The sequence below is a fragment of the Myotis yumanensis genome, unplaced genomic scaffold, assembly GCF_028538775.1.
Source record: "Myotis yumanensis isolate MYYU_CA2020_CCGP unplaced genomic scaffold, mMyoYum1.0.hap1 SCAF_7, whole genome shotgun sequence".
In the NCBI taxonomy this organism is placed as follows: Eukaryota; Metazoa; Chordata; class Mammalia; order Chiroptera; family Vespertilionidae; genus Myotis; species Myotis yumanensis.
In genome coordinates, this window is record NW_027223758.1 from 84,271,685 (window position 1) to 84,298,807 (window position 27,123).

Sequence of the window (27,123 nt, forward strand, 5' to 3'; positions counted from 1 at the left end):
GTTATTGGTAAGTAATAATAATGTGAAGACATTATAATAATGTGAAGATGTTAGAGCTGCGAAAAAGCCGTGCTATTCTTCTGGACCTGAAGTAACTTGACCAGGAACAGAAACTGAGCACATGTGAGCAGCTACACGGTTTCACTGGAAGGACAGGGGACGTATTAGGATCTGTTTCTGGTGCTGAGTTTAGCACTTGGCATTTGCTGAGTGCTTGCCCTTGCTTGTATCATCTCATTCAGCTTCCTGGCAGGCCAGGCAGGTGTACTGCTGCCCTCAGTTCCTTGACCTTTCAACTGGCCTTGGAAGTCCATCGAGCACCCAGGCCCCAACTCTCAAGGCTACTAAGGCTCTGCAGGCCCCCTGTTGCCTGTCACCTAACGGTGCCCCTTCTTCCTCCTGTGTTAATAGTCCAGTTATTAGTAGTGTTAAATCATGCAATCAAGACTGTGCCCTTAGTGAGAAAGGAGGAAGGGTGGTCTGGCCACGCAGCATGCGTGGTGGGCAGTAACTGAAATTCTGTTGAAATCTGGTGGGGTTTGGGAAATGTTCCTTTTTCTAATTTGGAGTATGGGACTTCCTGGTCTGCCCCAGAATGGCCTGACCTCCTGCCCCAAGATAGATCCTCCCATTGAGTTAAGTCCACTTCTCACTATGGAAGAGTCACCCTCTCTCCCCGCCAGCAGACTCACCTCCAAATATTCTCTTCCTTGTCTAGGCCATTTACACTTCACACCACCTGTAAGGCCAGTTCAAGTTCCACCTTTCCCCCAGAAGCCTTCCTGGATAGCCCCACCTGTCATAAACCTCTCCCTTTCCCAAACTCCAGAGCAGCAGTGAGTGTCTCCACAGTGGGACTTGGATAGCACCGCCCCCTTCCAAGGCTCTGAAAGCTCCCCGAGAAGCTACTCCAAATAAACATAAAATCTATACAAAAACTGTGGGGTGCTGCCTGGTTGGGCATAGCTCAGTGGTTGAGCATCGGTCTATGAACCAAGAGGCCACGGTTGGATTCCCGGTCAGGGTACATGCCCGGGTTGAGGGCTTGGTCCCCAGTATGGGGTGTGTGGAAGGCAGCCCATCAATGATTCTCTCTCATCATTGATGTTTCTCTCTCTCTCTCCCTCCCTCTCCTTTCCTCTCTGAAATCAATAAAAATATATTTGAAAACAAAACAAAAAAAGTGGAGTGCTCTTCAAAGGCAGCTTCAGACATGCTCTCTGCCCGTGTTCCAGCCAGGTGTCTCCCTTCAGCTCAGCGGCATAGACATTCTGGAGCCTTTAAAGAAGGCACAACAATGTCTGGCCTACTCTCTTGATTGTATTTAGGACAGCACTTGATTGTATGTTGCCTGGTACTGTTGTCAATTATTTCTTGTTTGTCGATCTTGATCTTCAATAAGGCAGTACCCTCCTCTGTCTTATTCCTTGTGCTCCTTAGGGTCCAGCAGAGGGCTTGTCATAGCCAAGCGAGAGCACCAGTTCCTGAAGACTTGGAGACGCTCTGCTAAAAACATACTGTGCTTGGTAAATTCAGCAAATTCTCTTTATTCCTATTATTTATAGTATTAATGTTGACAGGCTTAATGAGTAATGGTTGGTGTTTTAATTGCATTTTTATTGATTTCTCCAGTTGTTAAGTACAATTTGTAAAAAGCCAATTGGACTTTAAACGGCACTGCTGCTGTTTCCCAAGGTAATGTTGTACTTTTCATCACATCCTTGAAAAGTGTACTCAGCACATTTGGTAGGCTGAGGAGATGAACTGCTCAGAAACAGCACTGGCCTCTGCGGCATGCACATCGATAAACATGTCTTCACTCCCATCACACGTCTTCCCAGTTTAGGGTTAAGTTATTGCTCATTCTGTTCCAATAGCAACTGCGGTTGGTGTACACACTGGATAATTCATGTGTCCCACCGTCTTCCTCCGGTTGACAGCTGTGGGGTTGGTATTGGCCCCTATGTACCACAGGTCCACAATCCTTTCTCTAAAACCCTTGGGGCCAGATGTGTTTTGAAGTCTGAACTTTGGGGATTTTAGAAAAGTGAGCTGATGCCTAAGGCTTTGGTTTTGTAACAGTCTCAGCCAGAGCAAGGGTGGTGCCCAGTAATTTAAAACATTACTAATTCTATAGTAAAACATAGATCATTTTAAGTAGCTTCCCATTTGTTCAGGTCAGGCTTTGCTGATAAATGAGGTTTAGCATCAAACTTTCTGCTTTCATAGATTTTTGGGTTTTCCAGTTATAGATAAGGGCTGGTGGCCTGTGTCCGTATACTGAGGTGGACTAGAATAGAACGGGCCACTGGGTTTGTCAGAGATCCCAGACCCTGGCTCCACCAGCACCATGCGGCACTCATTCAGTTGGGGATTACAGTTCAATTCACCAAACATTTGTTGTGGTCGTGTCTATGTGCCAGACACTATGAGAGACTTTAAGGGGAATAAGATAGGACTCTGTCTTGCCCTGACCGGTTTGGCTCAGTGGATAGAGCATTGGCCTGCGGACTAAAGGGTCCCAGGTTTGATTCCAGTCAAGGGCATGTACCTTGGTCACGGGCACATCCCCAGTAGGGTGTGTGCAAGAGGCAGCTGATCGGTGTTTCTCTCTCATCGATGATTCTAACTCTCTATCCCTCTCCCTTCCTCTCTGTAAAAAATCAATAAAATATATTAAAAAAAAAAAGATAGGGCTCTGTCTTAATGGGCTCAGGGCTCAGGCTGCTATAACAAATCCCAGGAGTGGGGGCGGGGGGGATGGGGGGGGAGGGACTTAAGCAGCATTTGTTTTCTCACAGTTCTGGAGGCTGGGAGTGTAAGATCAAGCTGCCAACAGGTTGGTTCTGGTGAGGACTCACTCCCTTTCCGTCTTGAAGATGGTCACCTTCTCACAGCATCCTCACATGTCTTCTCTGCATGCAGGGAGAGAGCAATCAAGGTGTCTTTTCCTCTTCTTATAAGGACACAGTGGGGAGAGGGGGAGGAGGAGGAGGGCACAGAGGGAATAAATGTGATGGGAAAAATAAAATAAAATAAATAAGAACACCAGCCCTATCTGATTTAGGGCCCCATCCTTATACCTTTACATGGCCAACAATATACTGATAACAAACCTGACAAAGACATCACAATAGGCCTAGATCCAAGATATCTAATAGACCAAGATCAACACAGTGCATATATATATGTGTGTATATAAACATACACACACATATATATATGAAATGTAGCAACATGTTAAAAAATATATAACATGACCAAATGGTGTTTATCCTACATATGCAAAGTTACTTAGAACCTGCAAATAAGTTAATATACTATACCTTATTATAGTAGATAAAAACTCAAAACCAAAACTCTCAGAGAGTCTAGCATACAATTTGCTTAAATAAATTTTAAATCTACCAAGAGAATATCAATTGGCCTTGAAAACATTTCTCTAAAAAGTCTAACTCTCTAAAAACTGCTTTTGCAAATGTGGCAGTTGAAAGCAAAATATGAAAATGTTTATCCCCTTTGACACAGAAATCCCACTCCAGGGAATTGATTGATCCTAATGAAATAATTCAAATGAATATTGTTGTTACAGTGTAATATGTAGTAGTGACAAATTTTAAGCAAAGGCCAATGTTTAATAAATTATAGTACACTGCCTCAGTAGACCACTATGTAGCCATTATACTTTAGAAATATGATATGTGAAGCAATATGACAGTGTTTATAATGTAAAACTCAGTTTCCATATGAACATCCCTGAGAGAGTTCCCTGGGAGGAAACTCAAAGAAGTGAAGATAATTTTAATGTTGAATGTTAGAAATATGAGCATGTTCATTTCCACCTTTTTAAAAAATTAACCAGTAAAACATATTTTACAGAGTGCCTAAGATTCCCAGGCCTAAATCCCCCACAAAACAGGGTTCACATTTTAGGCGGTAGATGGGATAAAGTCAGCTAGGTGAGGAAAATTTGTAAGTCTGTGAAATCGAATAAAGGAACAAAATTATGTATCATTATGCAAACTCAGAGAAAAAGGAAGTTTATCTATGAGCTCAAAAGAACATATAAGTATATTTTAGTTAAAAATATTAAAAGACTGAAAAAACACTGATGTTTATGAAACTACGGTGGGAGCTTCGCAGGGCATGCCCTCCGCATGGGATGGACGTTTCGGAGCTGCACTCGGGAGTGGCACAGGAGCTCCCGGATCTTGTCCTGGCACATCTTGTCTGCTGCTCTCCCTGCTTCCAGCTCCCGGCGCTCCTCTTCCTTCTGTGCTTCCCGGGCCTGCTGCTGGTAGGACATTTGCATCTGAAGCTCCTTCTGGTACTCCTGGGCTAACCCGGAGCGTCTGCAGTATTAAGCATGTCAAAGGATAAAATTATAAAAGTAAGCATTTGGATTTATTTAGGGCATTATCATTAAAATGTAATTGGTGGAATGAAATTAAAATTTCCATTAAAAACGCCAAACTGGTTTGGCTCAGTGGATAGAGCGTGGGCCTGTGGACTGAAAGGTCCCAGGTTCGATTCCGGTCAAGGGCATATACCTTGGTTGCGGGCACATCCCCAGTAGGAGGTGTGCAGGAGGCAGCTGGTCGATGTTTCTCTCCCATCGATGTTTCTAACTCTCTATCCCTCTCCCTTCCTCTCTGTAAAAAATCAATAAAATATATTTTTTAAAAAATCAAGGTGAGTGGGGAAGAAACAGATGACAAGTCCAATAATGTGTTCAATATATAATAATTAAGATAATCTTAGAACAAATATTAATTTTTAGGGAGGGAAGTTTTCAAAATATTCACTGTGATGTGGAGAGAGTTTTGGCCTTTTTCCATCCCCTCTCACTCCTCTCCAAGGACTGGTAAAACTGGGAACAGGCTGACCTGCCAGTTTTCCACTCGTCTGTCTATCGAAGGGCCAGGCCCCTACAGGGAAAGCCTGCAGTGGTCTCAGATTGCTGGTGCCTAGGTGGGTAAGTTTGCCTCATTCTGTCCAGTATTAACTAGACAAGTTCTTCCACAGATAAGCAGCATTTTAAATAGATAAGCCACACTTTAAATTTACACTGTGAGCCCTGGCTGGCGTGGCTCAGTTGGTTGGAGTGTCGTCCCATACACTGAAAAGTCACAGGTCTGATTCCTGGTCAGGGCACATGCCCAGGTTGCTGGTTCAATCCTCAGTCCTTGGTCAGGCACATACTGGGAGACAACCGATCGATGCTTCTCTCTCACATCAATGTTTCTCTCTCTTCCTTTCCCTCTCCCTCTCCCTTTCCCTTTGCCTCTCTCTCTCTCTCTCTCTCTCTCTCTCTCTATATATATATATATATATATATATATATATATATCAATAAAAAAATATCCTTGGGTGAGGATTAAAATTTTTTTAAATTTATAGTGTGATGTTTTTATTGTGGTAAAAAACACATAATGTAAAATTTACCATCTTAACCATTTTTAAGTGTTAAGTATATTCACATTGTTGTAAAATAAATCTCTAGGACTTTTTCATCTTGCAAATCTGAAATTCTATACCCATCAGAAAATGAAAACTCACCTTTTCCCCTTCCCCCCAGCCCCTGGCAACCACCATCCTATTTGCTCTCTATGAATTTGACTATTCTAGGTACTTCATATAAGTAGAATCACACAGTGTTTGTATTTTGATGTCTGGCTTATTCCACTTACCATAATGACCTCAAGGTTCATCCATGTTGTAGCAAGTGTCAGAATTTAAAGGCTGTATAATATTCCATTGTATACAGATTCCACATTTTGTTTATCTATTCACTTGCTAATGGACACTTGGATTATTTCTACCTCTTGGCTATTGTGACTAGTGCTGCTATGAACATGGCCATGCAAATATGTCTTCAAGGTCCTGCTTTTAATTATTTTGGATATATACTCAGAAGTGAAATTGCCAGATCATAGTGCGGACTAAGAAGGAGTTCTATGGAAAGTAACCTCACAGGGTGATCTGGTCATAAATTCCTAACTGGACAGGTCATGGTGGGTAGTCACGCACCAGGCATATACATTAACACATCTTTGAAATAAATGTAACCACTCAAAAAAGCATATAATCTTATTAACTATCCTGTGATCCTTGCTTTCTCCCACCCTTAGGTAATCTTCCTTCCCTTCCCTCCTTTATTCCAAATGCATAAGAGAAACTGTGAAACTGCCGTTCCACAGAGCATTTGAGATCTTGCTTCCTGGCAACTGTTGTCAGTGTTGGCTCAAATAAACTCTGTACACGTTCTCTACAGGTTTGGACATTTCTTACATCAATATGACAGTTCTATTATTAATTTTTTGAGAAAATTTCATACTGTTATCCTTAGCAGTTACACCATTTTACAATCGATAAGCCACATTTTTAATATCAGCTTTCATTAGATATAAAGATTATAGCACGTATCTGCTTCTGTGGCAGATTCTATTTTCAGTTTGTTTCATGGGGGTGAGGGGTCCATCAAGTTATTTCATTGGGATATAGGATTGGTGCCTGTTTTAAAAAGTTTTTTTCTAATTTATATTATTTTTTCAAGATGTTCATCTGCCCGAGTCAATGTGGCTCAGTAGCTAGAGCATCGGACTGCATACCAAAGAGTCTTGGGTTCGATTCCCAGTCAAGGGCACATATCTGGGTTGCGGGTTCATTCCTCGCCCCCAGTCGTGGTGAATGCAGAAAGCAACCAATCAATGTGTCTCTCTCACATCAGTGTCTCTCTCTCTCCTCCTCCCTCCCTCCCTCCCTTCTACTCCCTCTGAAAAGCAATGGAAAAAATATCCTCAGGTGAGGATTAACAAAAAAAATAAAGTAAAGATGATCATTCAGTTCAATACCCAATTAGTATAATCAGAATGTACACAATAGCAATAGAATTTAATTTTACCAAGATGGTTGGTACTTATTTTAAGAGTCTCATGTTCTACCGACTGAGCTAGCCAGGCACCTTGGTACTTATTTTATTTTTATTTTTTTTAAATATACTTTATTGATTTTTTACAGAGAGGAAGGGAGAGAGATAGAGAGTTAGAAACATCAATAAGAGAGAAACACCGATCAGCTGCCTCCTGCACACTCCCCACTGGGGATGTTCCCGCAACCAAGGTACATGCCTTTGACCGGAATCAAACCTGGGACCCTTGAGTCCGCAGGCTGACGCTCTATCTGCTGAGCCAAACCGGTTAGGGCTTGGTACTTATTTTAATATGAAATTCTATAAAGTGATTTGAACCTTTAGGACAAATATAATAGTCATGCATCACTTTGACAGGGATACATGAGAAATGTGTCAGGTGATTTCGTTGTTGTGTGAACATTACGGAGTGCATTTGTACAAACCTAGGTGGGATAGCCTATTACACACCAAAGCTTCAAGCCTGGTGTTTGTCCGAACATATCCAAAGGTATAGTAGAAACAGAATAGGCCTGGCCAGTGTGGCTCAGTTGGTTGAGCGTTGTCCCGTGCACTGAAAGGTCACTGGTTCGATTACTGGTCAGGGCACCCAAACAAAAACACAGAATACAATACTTTTATCCGACTGGCAGCACAGTAGGTTTGTTTACACCAGCATCGCCATAAACATGGGAGTAATGAGCTGTACTACAGCATTATTAGAGCTACAACAGCACTAGGTGATAGGAATAGTTCAACTCTGTTATAATTTCAGGAGACCTTCATCGGATATGCAGTCCATTGTTGGTAGAAATGCTACATAGCACCTGACTGTACTGATGTAAAATAATGTCAGTAATGCAAGAATTATGGCACATGGTCCTCTATGTTAAAAAAATCTCCATTTTTTTCATTTAGATAGTAAGTGATAATAAAACAAAATCATACCTTACAAAGTTCTCCTCCACTTCACGGTTGAGCTCTTTAAGACCTTCCTGTATGTGCTCCTTTTCCAGAGCACGTTCTTCCAGTTCTTTCGCTTTTCGTTGCACTACGAAAGACAACAGCAATGCTTGCTAATTGACTTTTTCCAGACAAGACTTGCTAACATCTTTCTGGGCATCGATGGCATATTATTCTTAGAAAGGCAGAGCTTAGAATCACTGGGCTGGATCTTAGACCAATAAGGTGGAAATAGTTATCTCCACTGAGGAAATAACAAGGTTTAGGTTCATATGTGCTGTGATCTACACAGATTTTCTCTTAATCATTTTTTGTTGAGACTCTATGCTCAGCCTTTTTCAAACCAGATTACCATAGAACTTTCTCTTCTTGAGGACAAATAGTTCTATTGCCATTAATGTAAATGAGAGCTTTTATTTATTACAAAATAAATATATTTTAAAAAGTCTTAGTGTAAAAGGCTTTTAAAAATTAAATAAGAAAAATTGAAGCATTCCTATAGGAAAAATATGACAAAGAAAACAGAGTTCACAGAAGAATAAACACAACCAGGCAATTCACATCTGAAATGTACATATCTTCCCAAAATCCACTTACAGAAATGTATCTTACACAATCATATATAAGCCAAAATAAATTATTTACAGAATTTTTAGGACAAATGTAAGATATTCATCTGCCACTTAATCATGGTAACCTGCAATGCTAAAGTACTGGTAAGATTCAAAACAATCTGAAGGTCTATTAGTTGTGTTTAGGTAAAATAAATTATGGTCCATTTTTATAATGGATTTCTAGGCAGCATTACAAATCTTATAATTGAAGAAAAATGACCTGGAAATGTTTATAATAAGTGGAAAATCCAGGCTATAAAACAATATATACAACATGACCCTGATTTGTAGAGGGAAATTATATACATAGTAAAATAACTGGAAAGAAATTGTGAATAGTAGGTATTCCCGGGTTGATGGAATGATAGCTGACTTTGTATCCTTCTTTATAAATGGTCCCAAATGCTTCCATTCTTTGTTTTCTCAGTTTGTTCTGAATCAATTATCATGGATGAATACAGAATCTTTTTCATTTATAAGCTTTCTTCTAATACTGACAATAATTTTTTAAAATATTTTTTTATTGAATGCAGAGAGGAAAGGAGAGGGAGAGAGAGATAGAAGCATCAATGACGAGAGAGAATCATTTATCTGCTGCCTCCTGCATGCCCCCTACCAGGACCAAGCAGCAACTCAAGCATGTGCCCTGAATGGCAACTGAATCATAACCTCCTGGTTCATCGGTCGACGCTCAACCACTGAGCAACAGAGGCTGAGCTGACTTAACAATTTTTAACTGCTGTTATAACACATGGAGTGGAGAATTAATCAAAGGAACCAAGGTGAGCTTTCCCGTGCAAAGACAACTAATGAGAAGCCTAATGGCTTCCTAACTGTGAATTGTCCATCTGCTGGGCTGGACATGGAATGATGGGAATCTGGAGGTGGCGGTTCCTCCTCCTACAGATACTGCCTTTTGTAAGCAGGCACTGCTTGGAGCTCAGGGGGTACACTTGTGTGCTAAGACATGAGCAGGTCTCAGTGAGAGCCCCAGGAGGAGGATTAGGAACAGGGTGACATTTGAGCTGCCTTGAAGGATGTCCAGAATTCCTCTAGATCACAAGCATCATAGAGAAAACTACCCACAAAGGTATGCAGGTAGGGAGGTATGGAGACACCCACAGAAAGCACAGAGGGACAGATAAAAGGGAGGACGGGGAGATGTGTGTCTTTACCTGACCTTCTCACTCTCTTTCATAATCACTAAGGACCACTGACTAGTCATGCTGTTCCTTTACCCTTCAGAACATCTCCCCTGCAACTGCTCAGAGTCTGCTGGGATATAACCCTCTTCATATGCTTTAGGTGGTCACACTTAGATAAGACCTGCAAAACAGGGATCTTGCCTTAATCCTTTTTACATCCCTCATAGTAGTTTATACATAACTAGAGGCCCAGTGCACAAAAATTTGTGCACTCGGGGGGGGGGGGGTCCCTCAGCCTGGCCTGTGCCCTCTCGCAGTCTGGGACCCCTCGGGGGATGACCACCTGCTGGCTTAGACCCGCTCCCTGGGGGATCGGGCCTAAGCTGGCAGTCAGACATCCCTCTGGCAGCCCGGCAGTCCTCGGGGGATGCCCACTTGCCAGCGGGGAGGAGGCCTAAACTGCAGTCAGACATCCTTAGCGCTGCTGAGGAGGCAGGAGAGGCTCCCACCACCACCGCTGTACTGGCAGCCATCAGCCTGGCTTGTGGCTGAGCAGAGCTTCCCCTATGGGAGCGCACTGACCACCAGGAGGCAGCTCCTGCATTGAGCATCTGCCCCCTGGTGGTGTGTGTCATAGTGACCAGTCATTCCCAGTCGTTCTGCTGTTAGGGTCAATTTGCACATTACCCTTTTATATAGGATACCTTCTTAATACATATTTTGGATGCTACTTAAATTGAATGAAGGCCCAACTAAAATATAATTATAATTCATTTCCTTACACTTTTCTTGAACTTGAAGTTTTCTTGTACACATGACCTCATTCATAAGTTGTTTCCTTGCCTCCTTTTCAAGTTTCAGCTGTTTGTCCTTCTCCGCCCACTGCTTTGCCTTCTCTTCTTCTAATATTCTGTCCAATTCTTTTTCCTGAGCATTTTCTTCCTCACGCTGCTGTGCCAAATACTGACGATATATCTTCTGTTCTTTTATCCTATCTTCCTACATAACATAAATTGACCACATGTTGTTAAAACATTCTTAAGTGTGATAATGATATTGAGGATATTTAAAAACAATCTTAGAATTACAATCTCAATGTTTCAGAACTACCACTGAAATTTTATAGATGAAATATTATGTCGAGGGTTTACTTCAAAATATTTAGGGGTGGTGGGGGTATTAGGTGGTGGCATAGATGAAACAAAAATGGTCATTAGCTGATGGTTTTTGAAGCTAGGTAAGGGACACATGAGGGTTCTTTGAACTATTCTTTGTACCTATTTGAAATGTTCTAAAATACATTGTTGAATAAGTTAATTCACACACTATTCCAAAAAGTGTGTCTCAAAGCAGTTCCCAAATAATTTGCAATGGTACAGCTTTATTTTCATTTAATTTGGGTAGATGAAATCTTAACCTGATAAACAAAATAAATCATACTACTACATGGCACTGTCTCTGACTAGAAGATGAGTCAGTCACCTGTATTTTATAACAGCAATTCTCAATCGTAGTTACACTTTGGAATAACCTGGGGAGTTTTTCTTCCTTTTCTTTTCTTTGTTTTTATTCTTTACGTGAGTTCTGGCTAAGAAAGAATTCAGAGCCAAGACTCAAATACAAGCAAAAGTTTATTTATTTATTTATTTATTTATTATTATTTTTAATATATTTTATTTATTTTTTTACAGAGAGGAAGGGAGAGGGATAGAGAGTTAGAAACATCGATGAGAGAGAAACATTGATCAGCTGCCTCCTGCACACTCCCCACTGGGGATGTGCCCGCAACCAAGGTACATGCCCTTGACCGGAGTCGAACCTGGGACCCTTGAGTCCACAGGCTGACGCTCTATCCACTGAGCCAAACCGGTTAGGGCCAAAAGTTTATTTAGAAAGTCACAGAGGTAGAAGTGAGCTGTAGAAGAAATAGGCTCAGGAAACAAGTTACAGAGGCCAAAAAAGAGCCCTTGGAGCTTAGGAGAAAGAGAGAGGCAAGGAAAATGTGCTGGGGGGGCGGGGGGGGGGGAGAAAGAGAGAGAGAGAGAGAGAGAGAGAGAACCATGCCCATTTGGGGAGCTTAAAAATTATTAAGGGCCGAGTCTCACCTCCAGAGATTCTTATCTAATGGATAGTTTTTAAGTTCCCCAAGTGATTTTAATGTGCAGCTAAAGTTGTGAGCTGGACTTTATAACAAAGACATTTCAGTTTACTTCTCCATCTTTCATGGTTTTATATTTGTGCTGTTCCATCCAATCTCTGATCTGATCTCTTTTGAGAAAATCATAGACCTGAGGTAGGACTAGCAAGGTTTGAGGGCTATAGCTGTACTATCAGAATGGCTTGTATACACAGTCTCATTCTTACTTAGGAATAAATTTAACAAGAGAAGGGCAAAACTTATACTCTTAAAACTAAAAAATATTATTGAAATAAATTAAAGACCTAAATAAATGAAAAGACATCCTATGTTCATGGATCAGTAGACAATATTGTTAAAATGGCAGTTGTCCCCAACTTGGTCTAGAGATTCAAAATAATCCCTAACAAAATCTCATTGTCTTCTTTGCAGAAATTAATAAACTGATCCTAAATTCATATGGAAATTGAATGGAGACAGAATAGTCAAAACAATTTGAAAAAGAAGAACAAAGTTGGAGGATTTACATTTCCTCATTTCAAACTCACTACAAAGCTCAGTGATCGAGATGTATAAACATGAGATAGCATAAGGATGGACATATAGACTAATGGTATAGAACTATAAGTCCAGAAATAAGCCCTCACATTTACTGTCCATTGATTTTTGACAAAGTGAAAAGACATGTAGGAAATTTAAATCCATATTACTTAGTGAAATAAGCCAATCTAAAAAGGCTACATACTTTATGATTCCAACTATATGACATTCTGGGAAAAGACAAAACTATGGAGATAGTTTTAGGCCAATGAAACTACTCTGTATGGTACTGTCATGGTGGACACATGTCATTATACATTTGTCCAAACCCATAGAATGTATAACACCAAGAGTGAACCTTATGCAGGCTTGAATGGAGCGCCAACCAATTGATATGTTTCTCTCACATCGATGTTTCCCTCTCTCTGTCTCCCCTACTCCCATCCACTCTAAAAAGCAATGGAAAAATATCCTCGGGTGAGGATTAACAAAACAAAACAAAACACACACAAAAAAACAAACAAAAGTGAAGCTTAATGTAAACTATGGACCTTGGGTAATAATGATAATAATGTAGGTTAATCAAATGTAACAAATGTACCACTCTATTGGGGGATGTTGATAATGGGGGGAGGCTTTGCATTTGTGGGGGCAGGAGGCTATAGGAAATTTCTGTATCTTCTGTTCAACTTTGCTGTGAACCTAAACTGCTCTTAGAAATAGTCTTTAAAAATAGGACTATATTATAGGAAAAGCATGACACCCTTAAGAGTTCAATACAAATGTCAAAGGAACAGACAGCTAAATGAATACTGGAATGCTTTTCTCTACTCTCCTTGCCTGACAACACTTTACATATCCTTTCATATCACTTTCTCAGTGATGTCCTCCCCAGCTTGCAGGCAGGCATAATCCCTCCTCCTCCTGCGATCCCATCGCCATGTGGTAGAGTAGGAGTTCTCAGGATTCAGAGAGCATCTGAATAGATCTGGGGGAGCTTGTTAAAACACAGATTTCTTGCCCCTGCCAGGATTTCTAGATTCGGATTCTGGAGCCTACAAATTTCATCTCTCCCAGATGATGCTGACACCACACTTAGAGTGGCACTGTTACAGTTCATTCTGCATGTGGCTGGCTCCTGTAAGACTGAGAGCTCAACAAGGAATTTCACCCAGCACATATTAGACACTGAATACACGTCTTACTCTTTTTTGCTTGTTTTGATCAGCCTCATCCTGTAAGTCTTGCTGCGCCATTTGCACGAGTTTCGTGCTCAAGTCCTGCTCTTCTCTGTACTCCTGCTGAAGACGTTCTATCTTCTCTTGGAGGGCTTTTTGCAAGGTGGTCCTAAGTTTCTGTTTTGTCCTCTGTTTGTTTAGCTTATCCTGCTCATTCTCAAATTTCACCTGAGCTCTTTCATCTTCCTAAGGCAGAACAACAATGAAGATAATTCAGTACAGTTGGACAAAACAAATTAATGCATTTCATATACACACCTGGAATTAGAAGGACTATAAGAAATAAAACTTGCCTTCTCATTGCTGAGTCAGCAGTAAGGCTTTGTGAAATTGCTGCGTATGTAATTACAAAGTAATAGTTGTCAAGTTCAAAATGCAGAAATGTATAAAGAGAAATCACCTTTAAACCTAGTACCCATCACTCAGCACCACTCTCAACATTTCAGTGGATTGGCCTACACTTGACTCTTCTATGCCCATCTGCACATCTAGATGTGGGTGCATTATTAAACAGCAATAAGAGTCCAAAATGGAAATGTACATGTCAGCTAAATACGCAAAGCTAAATTTTAAGCATTTTGTTCTCTAAAGTATTCCCCCATCCCTCTCATTTTCTTAGCTTTCTGGCTGGCTTGACTGCCTGGCCAAACAGGCGGTTTTAACTGGGGCACCAATGCTGTGGGGCCTTGTGGGTTTAGTAGAAAATTTGGGACATTAGTCCTCCTGCCAGAGGCAGCTGAAGTCTCCTGAAGGGATAAATATTTGTCCAGCTGGGACAGGAGATGACGTAGCAATCAATAGTGAGGATGGGATACAAATCCCAATTTGACTTGATTTAACTGAGGTTCATAACAGCCGTGATTACTGGCCTGTGAGAGGAGAGTTATGTATACTAGACTTTTCCACTAATGCCAGTAAATTCAACTGAATTGTAAGGGTCAAATTCGATAAGTGCAGAATCTAAGGAAAAGGAATGGGTATCAAGCATGAAAGCCGGTGGAATAGCAGGCCACACTTTTTTTAAAGTAAGCTCAACCACATCTGGCGGAAGTAACCAGCCAAATCCAGACTATAAGATAGAAAGGGATGGGATGGGGGAAAACTGTTCAAGATTGAGGGACCTAAAAGTAGTTTGCCATGTTTTGGCTTCACCAGGATAGTTTTAATCTTACAGCTGTTGTGCCAATGTAATGAATTTATTGCACCCCTGTCAATCTCAAGTAAATAATAAAGTCATTCTTTCTAAAAGAGACTTACAACAACCATATTTGGATTCTGATTTAACTATCAAATAAGTTAGACAATGATGGTGTAATGTTGATTCGTGCACAGCAGATGGTTATTGTTGTGTTGGATGCTGTCATTGTTTTATTAGACAGCCTAAGGGAAAAGAGGTCAGTGCCCTGGCCAAATAGGTGCTGCCTGTTTCAACCGCACACTAGTTGAAAATGCTGCAGTAGGGGCAGCAATCTTGTTGGAACAAAATTATTGATATTGGTGGCCAGAAGGTCACCATAGCTGTTCCACAGCATTTCTTCATAGGATTTGGAAACTGTCAATTTACATATCACATATCAAAGAACAGGGGATGCTGCCGAATTGTCACTAGCCCTCCATAGCACTGCCCGTGACTATCCCATTTCACCCTCCCAAAACAGGCAGCTGCATTTTGCCTCCTTTCACAGATAAAGAAATGGAGCCACCGTAGTGAAGTAACTTGCTCTCTGCAATGGGAGGGCACTATTAACTGGGCCTTGAAATCCAAGGCTCTGATCATGCTGCCCTGTGAACCGGCCCAGGCCATCAGGCACACTGTGCAGCCACAGGCCTGCAACCTGGTCCTGTGACCACGGAGTGATCATCCTCTGACCAGCATTTTAAAAGGCCCACCACAAGGCGCGCCTCCTCTTCCTTCAGCCGCTGCGCTGCCTGCCTTCGCGCGTTGATGTCGGTGAGCTGGGCATTCAGCCCCAGCCGTGTGTTCTCCATTAGCTTTTTCTGTCTCCTCGCCTCTTCCGCTTCTCGCCTTTCCTTGGCTAATCGGTCTTCCTCCCAGAGCTTACAGAACATCTGCTCTTCCACCAGTTTTTGCCTTTTCAGCTCCTCATTAAACGCAACCTGTGTTTTCCGCTCCTCGCACACCTTCTTCTCATGGATAGAAAGCAATTCAGTGCGGAGCTCCTCACAGCGTTCCCTGAAAGGAGAATTTTAAAGACAAAACCTTCATGAAACATGGCTCTATTTAGGCACATATCTGTACAGTCAGATCCTGGAATAGAAAAATCGAAGATCTGGATGTAGGCCATACGAGCAGAGAAAACATGTGACAAATGGCAGGGAGATCGGCACCATGATGTCACAGACAAAATACGGGCACTGCGTCAGACAGAGCTGGCTTTGAATCCTAGTTTTGACATTTCCTGTGTGACCTTGGGTTGAAAACTTGACCTATCTGAGCTTTTTTTCTTTTTTAGTCTTTTAAGGTTCTGGTAAGGGTCAGAGATAACAGATGTAAATGCCTGGTAAGTACTAAGAGCTCAATAACTGATAACTATGATTATTACTACAGGGGAAATACTACAATATTACAAGTGGATGAGGCTTTGGTAGAAAGAGACCCCACATGCACTTCCAAGGAAATGTCATCTGTGACCACATAGATGGAGGCTTCCCCATCACCCCTGGGCTCCCGGCAGGTCACATGTTCACCGAAAGGGTTTCGCCAGAGCTGCCTGTGCACACCCGGCTATGTCACCATTCAAGAAGACATGCTCTCACCATAAGTGTTTAGACAGTGTCCTTTCTTTCAGTCTTGGTTATTCAAATTTCTTCAAAAGTTCTTCATTGAGCCCTGTGATAGTCAACAATGTCTATACTTTAGAATTACTTAGGGATATTTTCAAAATCCTACTCCCCACTTCTTCCCTTCCTCCTCCCAGACCAGACTAGGTAAAACAGAACACCTGGGGTGGACACAGGCCTCTGCAGTTTGTCAGAGCACCCAGGAGGTTCTGGCATCCAGCCGTGCGAGGAGACCCTCTGACTGAAGGCAATGTTTATAAACATCAAGTCTTCCTGGTTTCTAAATCAAATTCAGCACCAAGAAGCTGAAGTTTGAAAATGGGCTCAATATAGAACTGCTGATGAAATTTTAATAGCTAGGACTGAAAGAAATAATGAAGTCTAAACTCTCATTGCAAGAATGGTCAATACTTCTATTTTAATGATAATAATCACTGATAAAAGTGCTTTACATGGTACTTTCACGCATGAAATCTTGTATCACCCTCGTGAGTATCTTTTAACTCAGAGGTAGCAGCAAGAATTACCTCCATTTTAGAGTTAAAGCAGGGAGCCTACGTGTCTTCCCAGGAGTAGTAATACTATTCGCAGCACTTACTGACTTTTAATTTGCAGGCACTGTTCTAAGCACTTTACAGGTATGGACTCTTACCATCTTCACAACAACCAATGTCACAGGGAACATTACTGCAAGTTCATTTCCATCATTATGATCAGCCCCATTTACAGATGAGAAAGAGGAGGCACAAAGCAGTTAAGCATCATAGGTAAGTTCATACATTTCATATGTGGTAGAGCTGGGAGTGAAAACCTGGCAAGCTGGCCTGGAGTTTAGGTTCTTTGGTACCTCATTGTAAGAGTACATACATGTAAAGTGCTTAGAACAATGCCTGGCCAGTAATTGACAGAGACAAGTGTTCTCACCATGCATCCTAGGGTATTTGTTTAACAAAAACACCCAAAACAAAACAAAGCCCAAAACTGCCTACTTTAATCTGAGGTTCAATTGCTCACTGTGTATAAATTACAGAACACTTAAAAGAAAATCACAATGCAAAAATCACAATGTACCAAGAGCATGCTCCATAAAAGAAGTATTGATAAACTGAGTTTCATCAAAATTAAAATCTTTTTCTCTGTGAAACACCTTCTTAACAGAATAATAATAATAATAATAATAATAATAATAATAACAAGCTACAGACTAGGAAACAATATTCCAAACTACATATCCTGCATAAAAGACTCATATCCAGAATAAATAAAGTACTCTCAAAACTTAATAGCTAATCCAATTAGAAAATGGGCAAAAGAAATGAAGAGACATTTCACAAAGAAGATGATCTACAGATGGCAAATAAGCACATGAACAGTTGTAAACATCACCAGCCTTTAGGGAAATATATGAATGACCCATTGAAATTCACTTGCTAGTGTCCCCTTTGTCCCTCACAGCATCTTCTCAGCAGCCAGCAGGGAGTGTCCAAGTCCAACCAAGGACAGGAGATGAGGCTAAACTTCAGAAAGGCCAGAAAATCCAAGTCTGACCCTGTGTTGGTTACTACAAGCTTGAAAATCTAGTACCGTGACTATCTGTGGAACTCAAGTTACCATCTTCAAGATGGGGAGTGGCAAGTTCCTTCTGGTGATATGCATGACTAATCTGGTTTTCTTCACTGCCCTTCTTTAGCAGCTCCCCGAGCCCTGAAATTTCCCATTCCCTCTAGTCTTAGCAGTTTAATTTACTTCGTTAGCAGCTGTATCTGCAATTTGTATGCACTACTCACTGCAATAGCTTACTTCTCCTTTGGGCCTCTACTAGGAAGATGTAGGACAGTCTATATCATTAATAGCAACTTCATGGCAGAAAGAGAAGAGATGGCAAAAGCTTTATCTCTGAACTATGTCTTGTCCTAGCTGGTTTGGCTCAGTGGATAGAACATTGGCCCGTCTCAGGTTTGGTTCCTGGTCAAGGGCACGTACTTCAGTTGCAGGATCGATCCCCAGCTCTAGTCAGGGTGCAGGCAGGAGGCCACAAGTCAATGTGTGTCTTTCACATCGATGATGTTTCTCTCTCTGTCTCTCACCCTCCCTTCCACTCTCTCTAAAAATCAATGGAAAAATGTCCTTGGGTGAGGATAAACATCAGTAACAAAAAGAACCATGTCGTGATCCCTCCACATGCTTGGTTTTGCTTCTTTCTAACATCTGTTGACCTTTGGATATCTCACCTATTCAGATTTCTTGCGCTGTGAAAAATGAACTCATGTATTTCTTCTGTATTCTACCATACTTTAAACTCAGTGTTTGCATTTTACTTTATCTTGGGCTATCCTATATAATAAAGAGGTAATATGCAAATTGACCCTCATGCCATAAGGCCATCACAAGATGGCGGCGCACACAGCAGGGGCGGGGCAGCAGGGGCGGGGCCGGCAGCCGCTCCGTGCCACTTCCGCCAGGGTTCCTGGGGCCCCACAGGGGCACAGGGGTCCCAGTGGCCGGAGGCGGGGCATCAGGGCGGCACTCCAGGACTCAGGCCATCTGGCAGCGCGCCAGCCACATGGGGCGGGACTCCAGGACTCAGGGCGTTCCCATGGCACTGGGCGGGGGGGGTCCTGGGTCTCGCACGATTTCGCGCAACAGGTCACTAGTAAGCAATAACACTGTATTTTATGCTTGAAATTTGTTGAGAATAAATATTAAGTGTTCTTAACTCTAAACAAAACAAAAAATCCCTTAGTGCCTGCATTTTGCAATGATGTGTATATAATTACCAAGATTTAAAGGTACTGGTACAACTACTGTCTATAACCTCTTAAAGCTACACTCTACTGTACATTAGCAATCTTAAGTCTTTTTTAATACACAGATTTTGTGTGTGTGTTTTTCTGGCATTATTACCTGAATTGCTGGTCTAGCTTTTCAGCCACAAAATCTTGCCTCTCTTTTTCTTTCTTCTCTTTTAATAATCTGGTTTTATATCTCATTCTTTCTTTTCTCTCTTCAATTGTTTCTTCTTTCAATTGCATTTCAGTAAAATACTCATTTTCTTCTGATGCTAAAAGTTCACGGAGCCTGAAACAAAATGACCAAAAAAAAATTTTTTTTAATTAAAACTGTGATGCCACATACATCACTTTACAAATTTATTTTTATTTTGTTAAATTTTATTTCAGAAGTACATGTTTAATCATAAATTTCACGAGAAGGAAAAGATCGTTGCATCCTTCCATAAAATAAAACTAGTTGTCATTTAAAGCAATAAAGAGAGCTCGACCAGAGTTGCTCAGTGTTGAGCGTCAACCTATGAATAAGGAGGTCACAGTTCAATTCCTGGTCAGGGCACATGCCTGGGGGCTTGCAGGAGGCAGCTAATCGATGATACTCTCTCATCTTTGATGTTTCTATCTCTCTCTCCCTCTCCCTTCATCTCTGAAATCAATAAAAATTTATTAAAAAATAAAGCACTGGTTGCAACAGCCCTGGTGAGGTTGCAACTGCCCTGGTGAGGTTGAAACGGCCCCGGTGAGGTTGAGACGGCCTCTGTGAGGTTGAGACGGCCCCGGTGAGGCTGAGATGGCCCCAGTGAGATTGAACCGGCCCTGGTGAGGTCCAGACGGCACTGGTGAGGCCAGAATGGCCCCAATGAGGTCGAGACGGCCCCGGTGAGGTCGAGATGGCCCTGGTGAGGTTCAATCAGCCCCAGTGTGGTTAAGACAGCCCCAGTGAGGTTGAATCAGCCCCGGTGAGGTTGAAACAGCCCCAGTGAGGTTGAAACGGCCCCGCTGAGACTGAAACGGCCCCGGTAAGGTTGAAACGGTCCATGTGATGTTGAGATGGCCCCTGTGAGGCTGGAATGGCCCCGGTGAGGTTGAGACGGCCCCAGTGAGGTTGAACCGGCCCCGGTGAGGTTGAGACGGTCCCTGTGAGGCTGAGACGGCCCTGGTGAGGCTGAGACAGCCCCGGTGAGGTTGAATCGGCCCCGGTGAGGCTGAAACGGCCCCGGTGAGGCTGAAACGGCCCTGTTAAGGTTGAAACAGTCCATGTGATGTTGAGATGGCCCCTGTGAGGCTGGAATGGCCCCGGTGAGGTTGAGACGGCCCCAGTGAGGTTAAATCGGCCCTGGTGAGGTTGAGACGGCCCCTGTGAGGCTGAGGTGGCCCCTGTTAGGCTGAGGTGGCCCCTGTGAGACTGAGACAGCCTCTGGGAAGCTGAGAAAAATACATGAACTCATTCATTTATGGATAATAAGGACCATTATAGACTGATGAACAAAAATGGATACAGAGGCAGAGCAGCATTGAGAAGACTGTCAAACTACAGTGGGAACCCTGGGGAAGGTTGGGGGGGAGGGTAGGAGATCAACCAAAGGACTTATATGCATGCATATGAGAATAAGACACTGGGAGGTGGGGGGAGACAGGGGAATGTCAAGGGGGGGGGGGAAGGAGACATGTGTAATACTCTTTGTAATACTTTAAGAAATAAAAAAAAGAAATAAAAGTGAAGCATGCTAAAAAAATATAAAGCACTGATCTGTGCCATATTTTATTTGATCACATATAGATGTGATATGTAATGTATATTTTTAACAAAAGGAAAAATGAGATATTAATTAAAGTAACAAAATATAAAATAATTATTATTTTGCTATCATGATAATGCAGGTGATTATAAGTAAAAACATAAACAAGCAATAGTTATTGCTTTGGCAGGAATATGAATATCTCAGCCATGATTCTTACTATAACATTCACTTGATTTTTTTTGACAGGTCAGTCTCAAGTGGTTTCAGGATTATTTCATAGTCTGGGTCATCAGGCTTGTGAGCCTTACTTATTTCGTCTTTCTTCAATGTTGATGATAAATCCTTGCATGGCATCCTTCATTCTTGCTTTCACAAGACTGCCCACAAATTTGCGATTATTGTGCTGGAACCAGTCAACTTTCAAGCGTTCCCGCTCTATGGACTTAATGGAATCCAAAATAGCATGATGTTTCTGATAGTTGCGTAGGATTCTGTCCAGTTGTTGCTCAGCCCTTTGGCTTCCGGGAGGCTTGGCTCTCTGAAAACAAAGAACAACTATCACTTTTGATAGATCCAAAATCAACAGCATATTTTCAGTTAATCATGTCAATACTCAGACAAAATAAAACTTGGTACTATATAAGTTTAAGTGGCTAAGTCGTAACTTGTTTGATTCTTTGAGCCTATACTTAAGATCAAATTCGTCTCAAATATTTCTCAAGTGCCATTTGAGTAAAAGTTCATAGAATTATAAAGTAAAAAATTTGAATGGGATGCTAGAGATTATCTAGTCAAATCAGAGACATTAAGTGATTTGCTCAAGGTGCTTCAAATAGAGCAGACCTGGATAGACCAAGAATTAGAGGTCTTCCAATTCTTGACTTGATCTTGCCACTCAGTATTCTACTATTTCTCTGGGCAGACAACATAGTTACCACCATAAAAACACTTTCAATTAAAAGAGGCTACTAAGTAGCTGTGACCAGGTACCTTATGGTTGGAGCATAGTGCCAATATGCTGGGATTGCAGGTTTGATCTCCAGCTAGGGCACAGAGAAGAAGGAACCAATGAATGTACAAATAAGTTATCAACAACAAATCTCTCTTTCTCTCTCTCTCTCAAAAATCAATTTAAAAAATTTATAAGAGGCTGCTACCTAAGTACAGGTGACCCTTGAACAAAACAGGAGCTAGGAGCACACAGTCAAAAATCCACATATAACTTTTGACTTCCCCAAAACTTAAGTCGTCCCTTGGTATCCACAGGGGATTGGTTCCAAGACCAGCCCCCCACCCCTCGCCCCGGCCCCCACCAAAATCTGTGAATGCTAGTCCCCTATAAAAATATAAAAAATTAGATCAATGCATAGTTGGCTCTCTGGACTCCAAACTGTCAATCAAAAATTGTACAGGGCCCAGCTGTTGTGGTTCATTGGTTGACCATCCACCCATGCACCAAGAGGTCACTGGTTTGATTCCCTGTTAGGCTACGTGCCCAGGTTGTGGGCTCAATCTCCAGGAGGCAGCAATGGATATTTCTCTCCCTCTCTCTTCCTCTCTCTCTAAAATCAATAAAAACATTTAAAAAAATAGTACAGGTGTTTATTGAACACCTGTATGAGTGGATATCATGCAATTCAAACCTATGTTGTTCAAGGTCAGCTATACATAGAATGTATATAAAATAAGTTATGAGCCCTAACCGGTTTGGCTCAGTGGATAGAGCATCGGCCTGCGGACTAAAGGGTCCCGGGTTTGATTCTGGTCGAGGGCATGTACCTTGGTTGTGGGCGCATCTCCAGTTGGAGGTGTGCAGGAGGCAGCTGATCGATGTTTCTCTCTCATCGATGTTTCTAACTCTCTATCCCTCTCCCTTCCTCTCTGTAAAAAATCAATAAAATATATATTTTAAAAAATAAAATAAAATAAGTTGTGAGAAGGAAGAAAGGAAGAAAGTGGGGGAGAAAGGAGAGAACTAAGGAAAAGTGAAAAAGAAAAGCAAAACCAGTGGTAAAACTTTATTTCTATTTCTATTGTGCCCAGGAGTTTAATGCAAGGGCTATGCTCCTGACATTTTGGGTAACTTGGATTTCTGTAAATATGTTCATTTTACACAAACATCCACTAAAAAGTTGGAAACGCACACACCATTTTGAATATCTATTGATACATTTAATAAAATCACATGGAGTATATCTTTTTCAATTCTGTATTCCTGGCATTGAACATAATGCCTACCACTGTCAGGTTCTCATAGGAAGGGAAGACAGAAAGAAAAGACAATGTTTCTGGGTGGGCTTGATACAATTTTTGCTCCTCCTAGGGCCACCATTATATCCGCAGTCTTGAGCTTTGTACTTCCAGCTAGTTTTATCAAGTCAACCTTATGTGAGTTGTGACACTCTGGGGTCCTGATTCACAGCAACAAAACTCAACTTACAGCAGAGAGTCAATCTTATCACTTACACTTAGAATGTCATTGTCAGGACTACCAAAATACAAGGTTGGGTCTTGGTAAAGGAGTCTTCTGGAGAAAGAAAATCAACATCTGGAGAAGTCTGATGAAAAGATTAAGGGTTCCGGTACGCAGATAGACACTTAGGTTTAACTGAACAAGATAAGGCAAGGTTGAGATGAGCTAGAGACAGAACATGATGTCTGAAGTAATATGGGAATTAGCTAATTCAGAATTATTTAGAGTCTGGAGCCAGTTAACAAATTACTGTTCTCTAATATGTATGGCATTTTAGAAATGCAGCTTCAGTGTCAACAGAACAGAGCAGGGTTGAAACTACACCTTGGGTAGGATACACAGAAACTCAGGTTCCCAGTAGACATACATACAGGCTGAGAACAGCAACCAAGTTCCAAGACCATCAGGAATCAATTGTCTTGGCAAGAACCAGGCCCTGAGGCACATTTTGACTGAAGAAGGGAATAGGGTTAGAGGATAGTGAGAAACAGCCAGAGCAGTAGCCAAGGAGCCAGAAAGCCTTTTAAGGCTTGGGGCTTGCCATGCAGGACTCTGTGGCCAGAAAGGACCCATTCTCTGGATGAATAAACTATGATCTGGAGTTCTCTAACAAGATGATGCCAATCCATGCACAGTCTTATCATTAATCAAAACTGTCACTGCTTAATAGAAATATAATGTAAACCAGATCTGTAATTTAACATTTTCTACTAGCTGCATTTTTAAAAGTAAAAAGACACCTGAAACTAACAAAATAATATTGAATGTAAACTATAATTGAAAAATAAAATTAAAATAAAAGAGTAAAAAGAAACAGGGAAATTAATTATAATAATATATTTTATTTAACCAATATACCCAAAATACTATCATCTCAACAGGTGATTCTAAGCATATTTCAAGTGATCAAAAGTTATGTGTAGACATTGGACTCTAAACCATGCTAAAGGCAAGCAAAAAAAGAATTTTATAACTACCTTGTATTTTTAAGGTCACTGAAGGCTTTTATTACTGTAACATCTCACATTATAGTTTCTAGTATTACAGTTTACAGTTTAATCTCTTAAAGAACAATGTCTTATATTCTAGCTAGGATTCTGGCCTCTACCCCTCTGTCCATGGTCAGAATAAATGTCCTCCTAAAAAACTATTTTGAGAAGTAAATAACTGGGTTCCTAGGAGGCACTCATCAAACAGTGGCTCATTTCGATTTTCCATTACTTCAGACATTACACCTTTTATTGCTTTTTTTCTGGTGTAGTTGTTTAGCACCCAAGTCTCAGCTCTGGTGGCTTTTATTCTTCTCCCACAACTCTGCAACTGCTACCGTCCACATTTCTTAGCACAGACTCTGATCTTTTCCTTTCTATTTTTCTATAAGCTCCAAGTGTAAGCTCAAAGCATTACATAGGCCTGCTTCTCTGGTCTGGAGGTAATCTGGTGGAACAGAAATTCCTACTGTTCCCAACACAAATAGTGGCACCTGACCAATGGCACAAGCCCCTCAGCTCTGTGTTCTGATACCAAACCCAGAGTAGATAAGTTTCTGTCCCTGATGAAGTCTGTCTATAATTAACTTAAACCCTACAGCCTGTAGAAACTCCAGTGTACTGATTTCCAGACCCAATCCTACAGTCCTTGGACTTAGAAAAGAGGGAGCAGGTCTATAAATGGACTGATCATTGCTGTGTGCACCATGGAACATAAAATTGTATCCTTCATTATCCCTGATATTTCCTTCATAAAGTGTCCTCACAACTGTAGCATATCACGATCTACTGTTAACCTTTTATGGTTTTCTGCATGAGCAAGTTGTTTCTGCAATTAGATAATAAGCAACTTGAAGGCAGGGATCAGACTTCTGTTGAAGAGTGAACCTCCCAGGGTCATTGTATCTCCCACTTTGCTGTGCATGCAGGAGGCACTTAAGCAATACCTCCATAATTGCCTAATTACACATGGAAGTTTTCTAGCCTGTTGAAACACAGGTGCATGGACCTAAGACCAAGCCAGCTTTCCAGGCAACAAACCCTCCTGTTTCCATCCAGGCCTGCAGGGACACTTCTGTTACAGTTGAGTTTGCACAGAAGGGCTCTATAACGCCTGGCAGCCCCTCACAGCCCAACACCCCTTCCACAGACAACCGAATCACCTCCGGCCCAGACCGATTTCCTGCTGCCTGATCTACTGCCTTTCCCGTGACGCACACACCGCAAATCGCAAGGGACGACGACAGCCTTTGGGTGTCTTGGAAACTAAAACTCCTCAAGATCCCAAGTAGTAATTCTCCCAATACAGAATCTAAATATTGTAACAAGCAGGGGAGGGGGAGGAGGGACGGAATACCCAAGCGAAATTATCCTTCTTTTCAAAATCAACCCCATTGTAGCAGGCACCAGTTTTCCTGAGCCCCCGCTGGAGGCCAGATTGGGCTTCGCTAGGTCTGGAGTGCTCGAGGATGCAGAAAGCAGTTGGGGCCCGCACACATCCCCTGCTTACCACCATCACCACTTTGGGAGTGGGGCCCTTAACCTCCCGCTGTACGATGCCAAACCGCTGGCTGTACATTTTCGAGTCTCCCCTCGGGATAGTGCGGCGTCTGCCGCAGTTCCCTAACGGTGCAACCTGCAACCGGTGGAAACAGCTTCGGAGACACAGATGTCCCGTTGCCATGGTGAGCCTCGCGGGGGCAGGTGGGTGGGGCGGAAGTTGATCCTGTCACCATGGTGACCATAGACGCCGGGACTTGCCACTTCCTCTGGAAGTGGATAAGCTGAGTCTACGAGGGGGCCCTCACCACGCCCTTGATCAGGTCTCCTGCAGACCTCGCCCTTTTCCTCTAGGGTTCATCAGAATAGTAGAAAAAAGCCTCTTTTAACCGAAGTGAAGTCGAAGATCTAATAATATTCCAATTGGCTTTGCTATTTATATCCTGTAACCAGTCTGTCTAAAAGCACGAGAAAGGTTAGTGGACATTTTATGGGAAGGTTATTAAATGTTGTGGCCATCCTAGGATAATCTTGATAACGTAAATCATGACAAGACCTCCTGGTATGTTTTTGTAGTTCTTGACAGTAATTTGCAAGGTATTTTCACACATAGATGTTGGAGCCTCACGAACATCTTATAGGTTAACGGAACAGCAGGCATTACCCTCATTTTACAATAAAGGCTGAGAGCCGAACTGCCTCGTCAGCCTGCCCAACCAGTAATGATAAATCTGTTACTAATGAAATCTTATTACTCTGGGCACAAACCAAGAGTTAGACTTGGGGTACTCTCGGATGGGGGGCAGACCAGATGGGCTGGTAGTGCAGTGATAGGAATGGCTGGGCACCATAAAAACCAGGAGTCTGAGTCAAGGGTCACATTGGACCAAAGTCAGGATGTGTGGATTAGATGTGCAAGTAAATCAGGCCCTGAGAATCCGGAGCCCAGGGAACCTGGAAGGGACCCTCAGCACAGGTGGAGGCTGTATTTCCAGCCAAGAGCAATGTAGTCAATACCTTAAAGCCAATTAAGAAGACACTTTGCTGCTCTCACTCTAAAGTGGGGTGGACACAGAACACTAGAATATATAGATTACAGAAAACAATCAGTACCTAGCCAGTCACTGTCATGTAACAATAACCAGAGCACAATTATTGTGCATACCATTTCAAGGCTTCAATTTACTGTAAATTAACATTCCTTAATCACTTGTAATCCACCCACTTCGGATTTTGTATATGGTACGTTTCTAGATTTGGATTCCATTTCCTGAATTGCTG

The 27,123-nt window shown here is 41.9% G+C and overlaps 1 protein-coding gene across 2 annotated transcripts; it reads right to left on the reverse strand.

Annotated features, from left to right (window-relative positions):
- Positions 1-3,379: 3,379 nt before the first annotated feature.
- Positions 3,380-27,090, reverse strand: CFAP53 (cilia and flagella associated protein 53). 2 transcript variants are annotated; one of them, XM_070421156.1, is made up of 8 exons: positions 27,008-27,090; positions 21,189-21,418; positions 19,254-19,427; positions 15,438-15,741; positions 13,515-13,733; positions 10,415-10,631; positions 7,859-7,961; positions 3,380-4,352 (listed from the first exon to the last, which is right to left on the reverse strand). In XM_070421156.1, exons 1-8 carry the CDS (start codon positions 27,008-27,010, stop codon positions 4,124-4,126), a joined length of 1,479 nt encoding a protein of 492 aa, XP_070277257.1. In that variant the 5' UTR covers positions 27,011-27,090; the 3' UTR covers positions 3,380-4,123. The 2 variants fall into 2 exon arrangements, with proteins under 2 accessions (XP_070277257.1, XP_070277256.1); XM_070421155.1 differs by lacking the exon at positions 27,008-27,090 and adding an exon at positions 25,853-25,959 and having other exon boundaries at positions 3,381-4,352.
- Between the last annotated feature and the right edge of the window lie 33 nt (positions 27,091-27,123).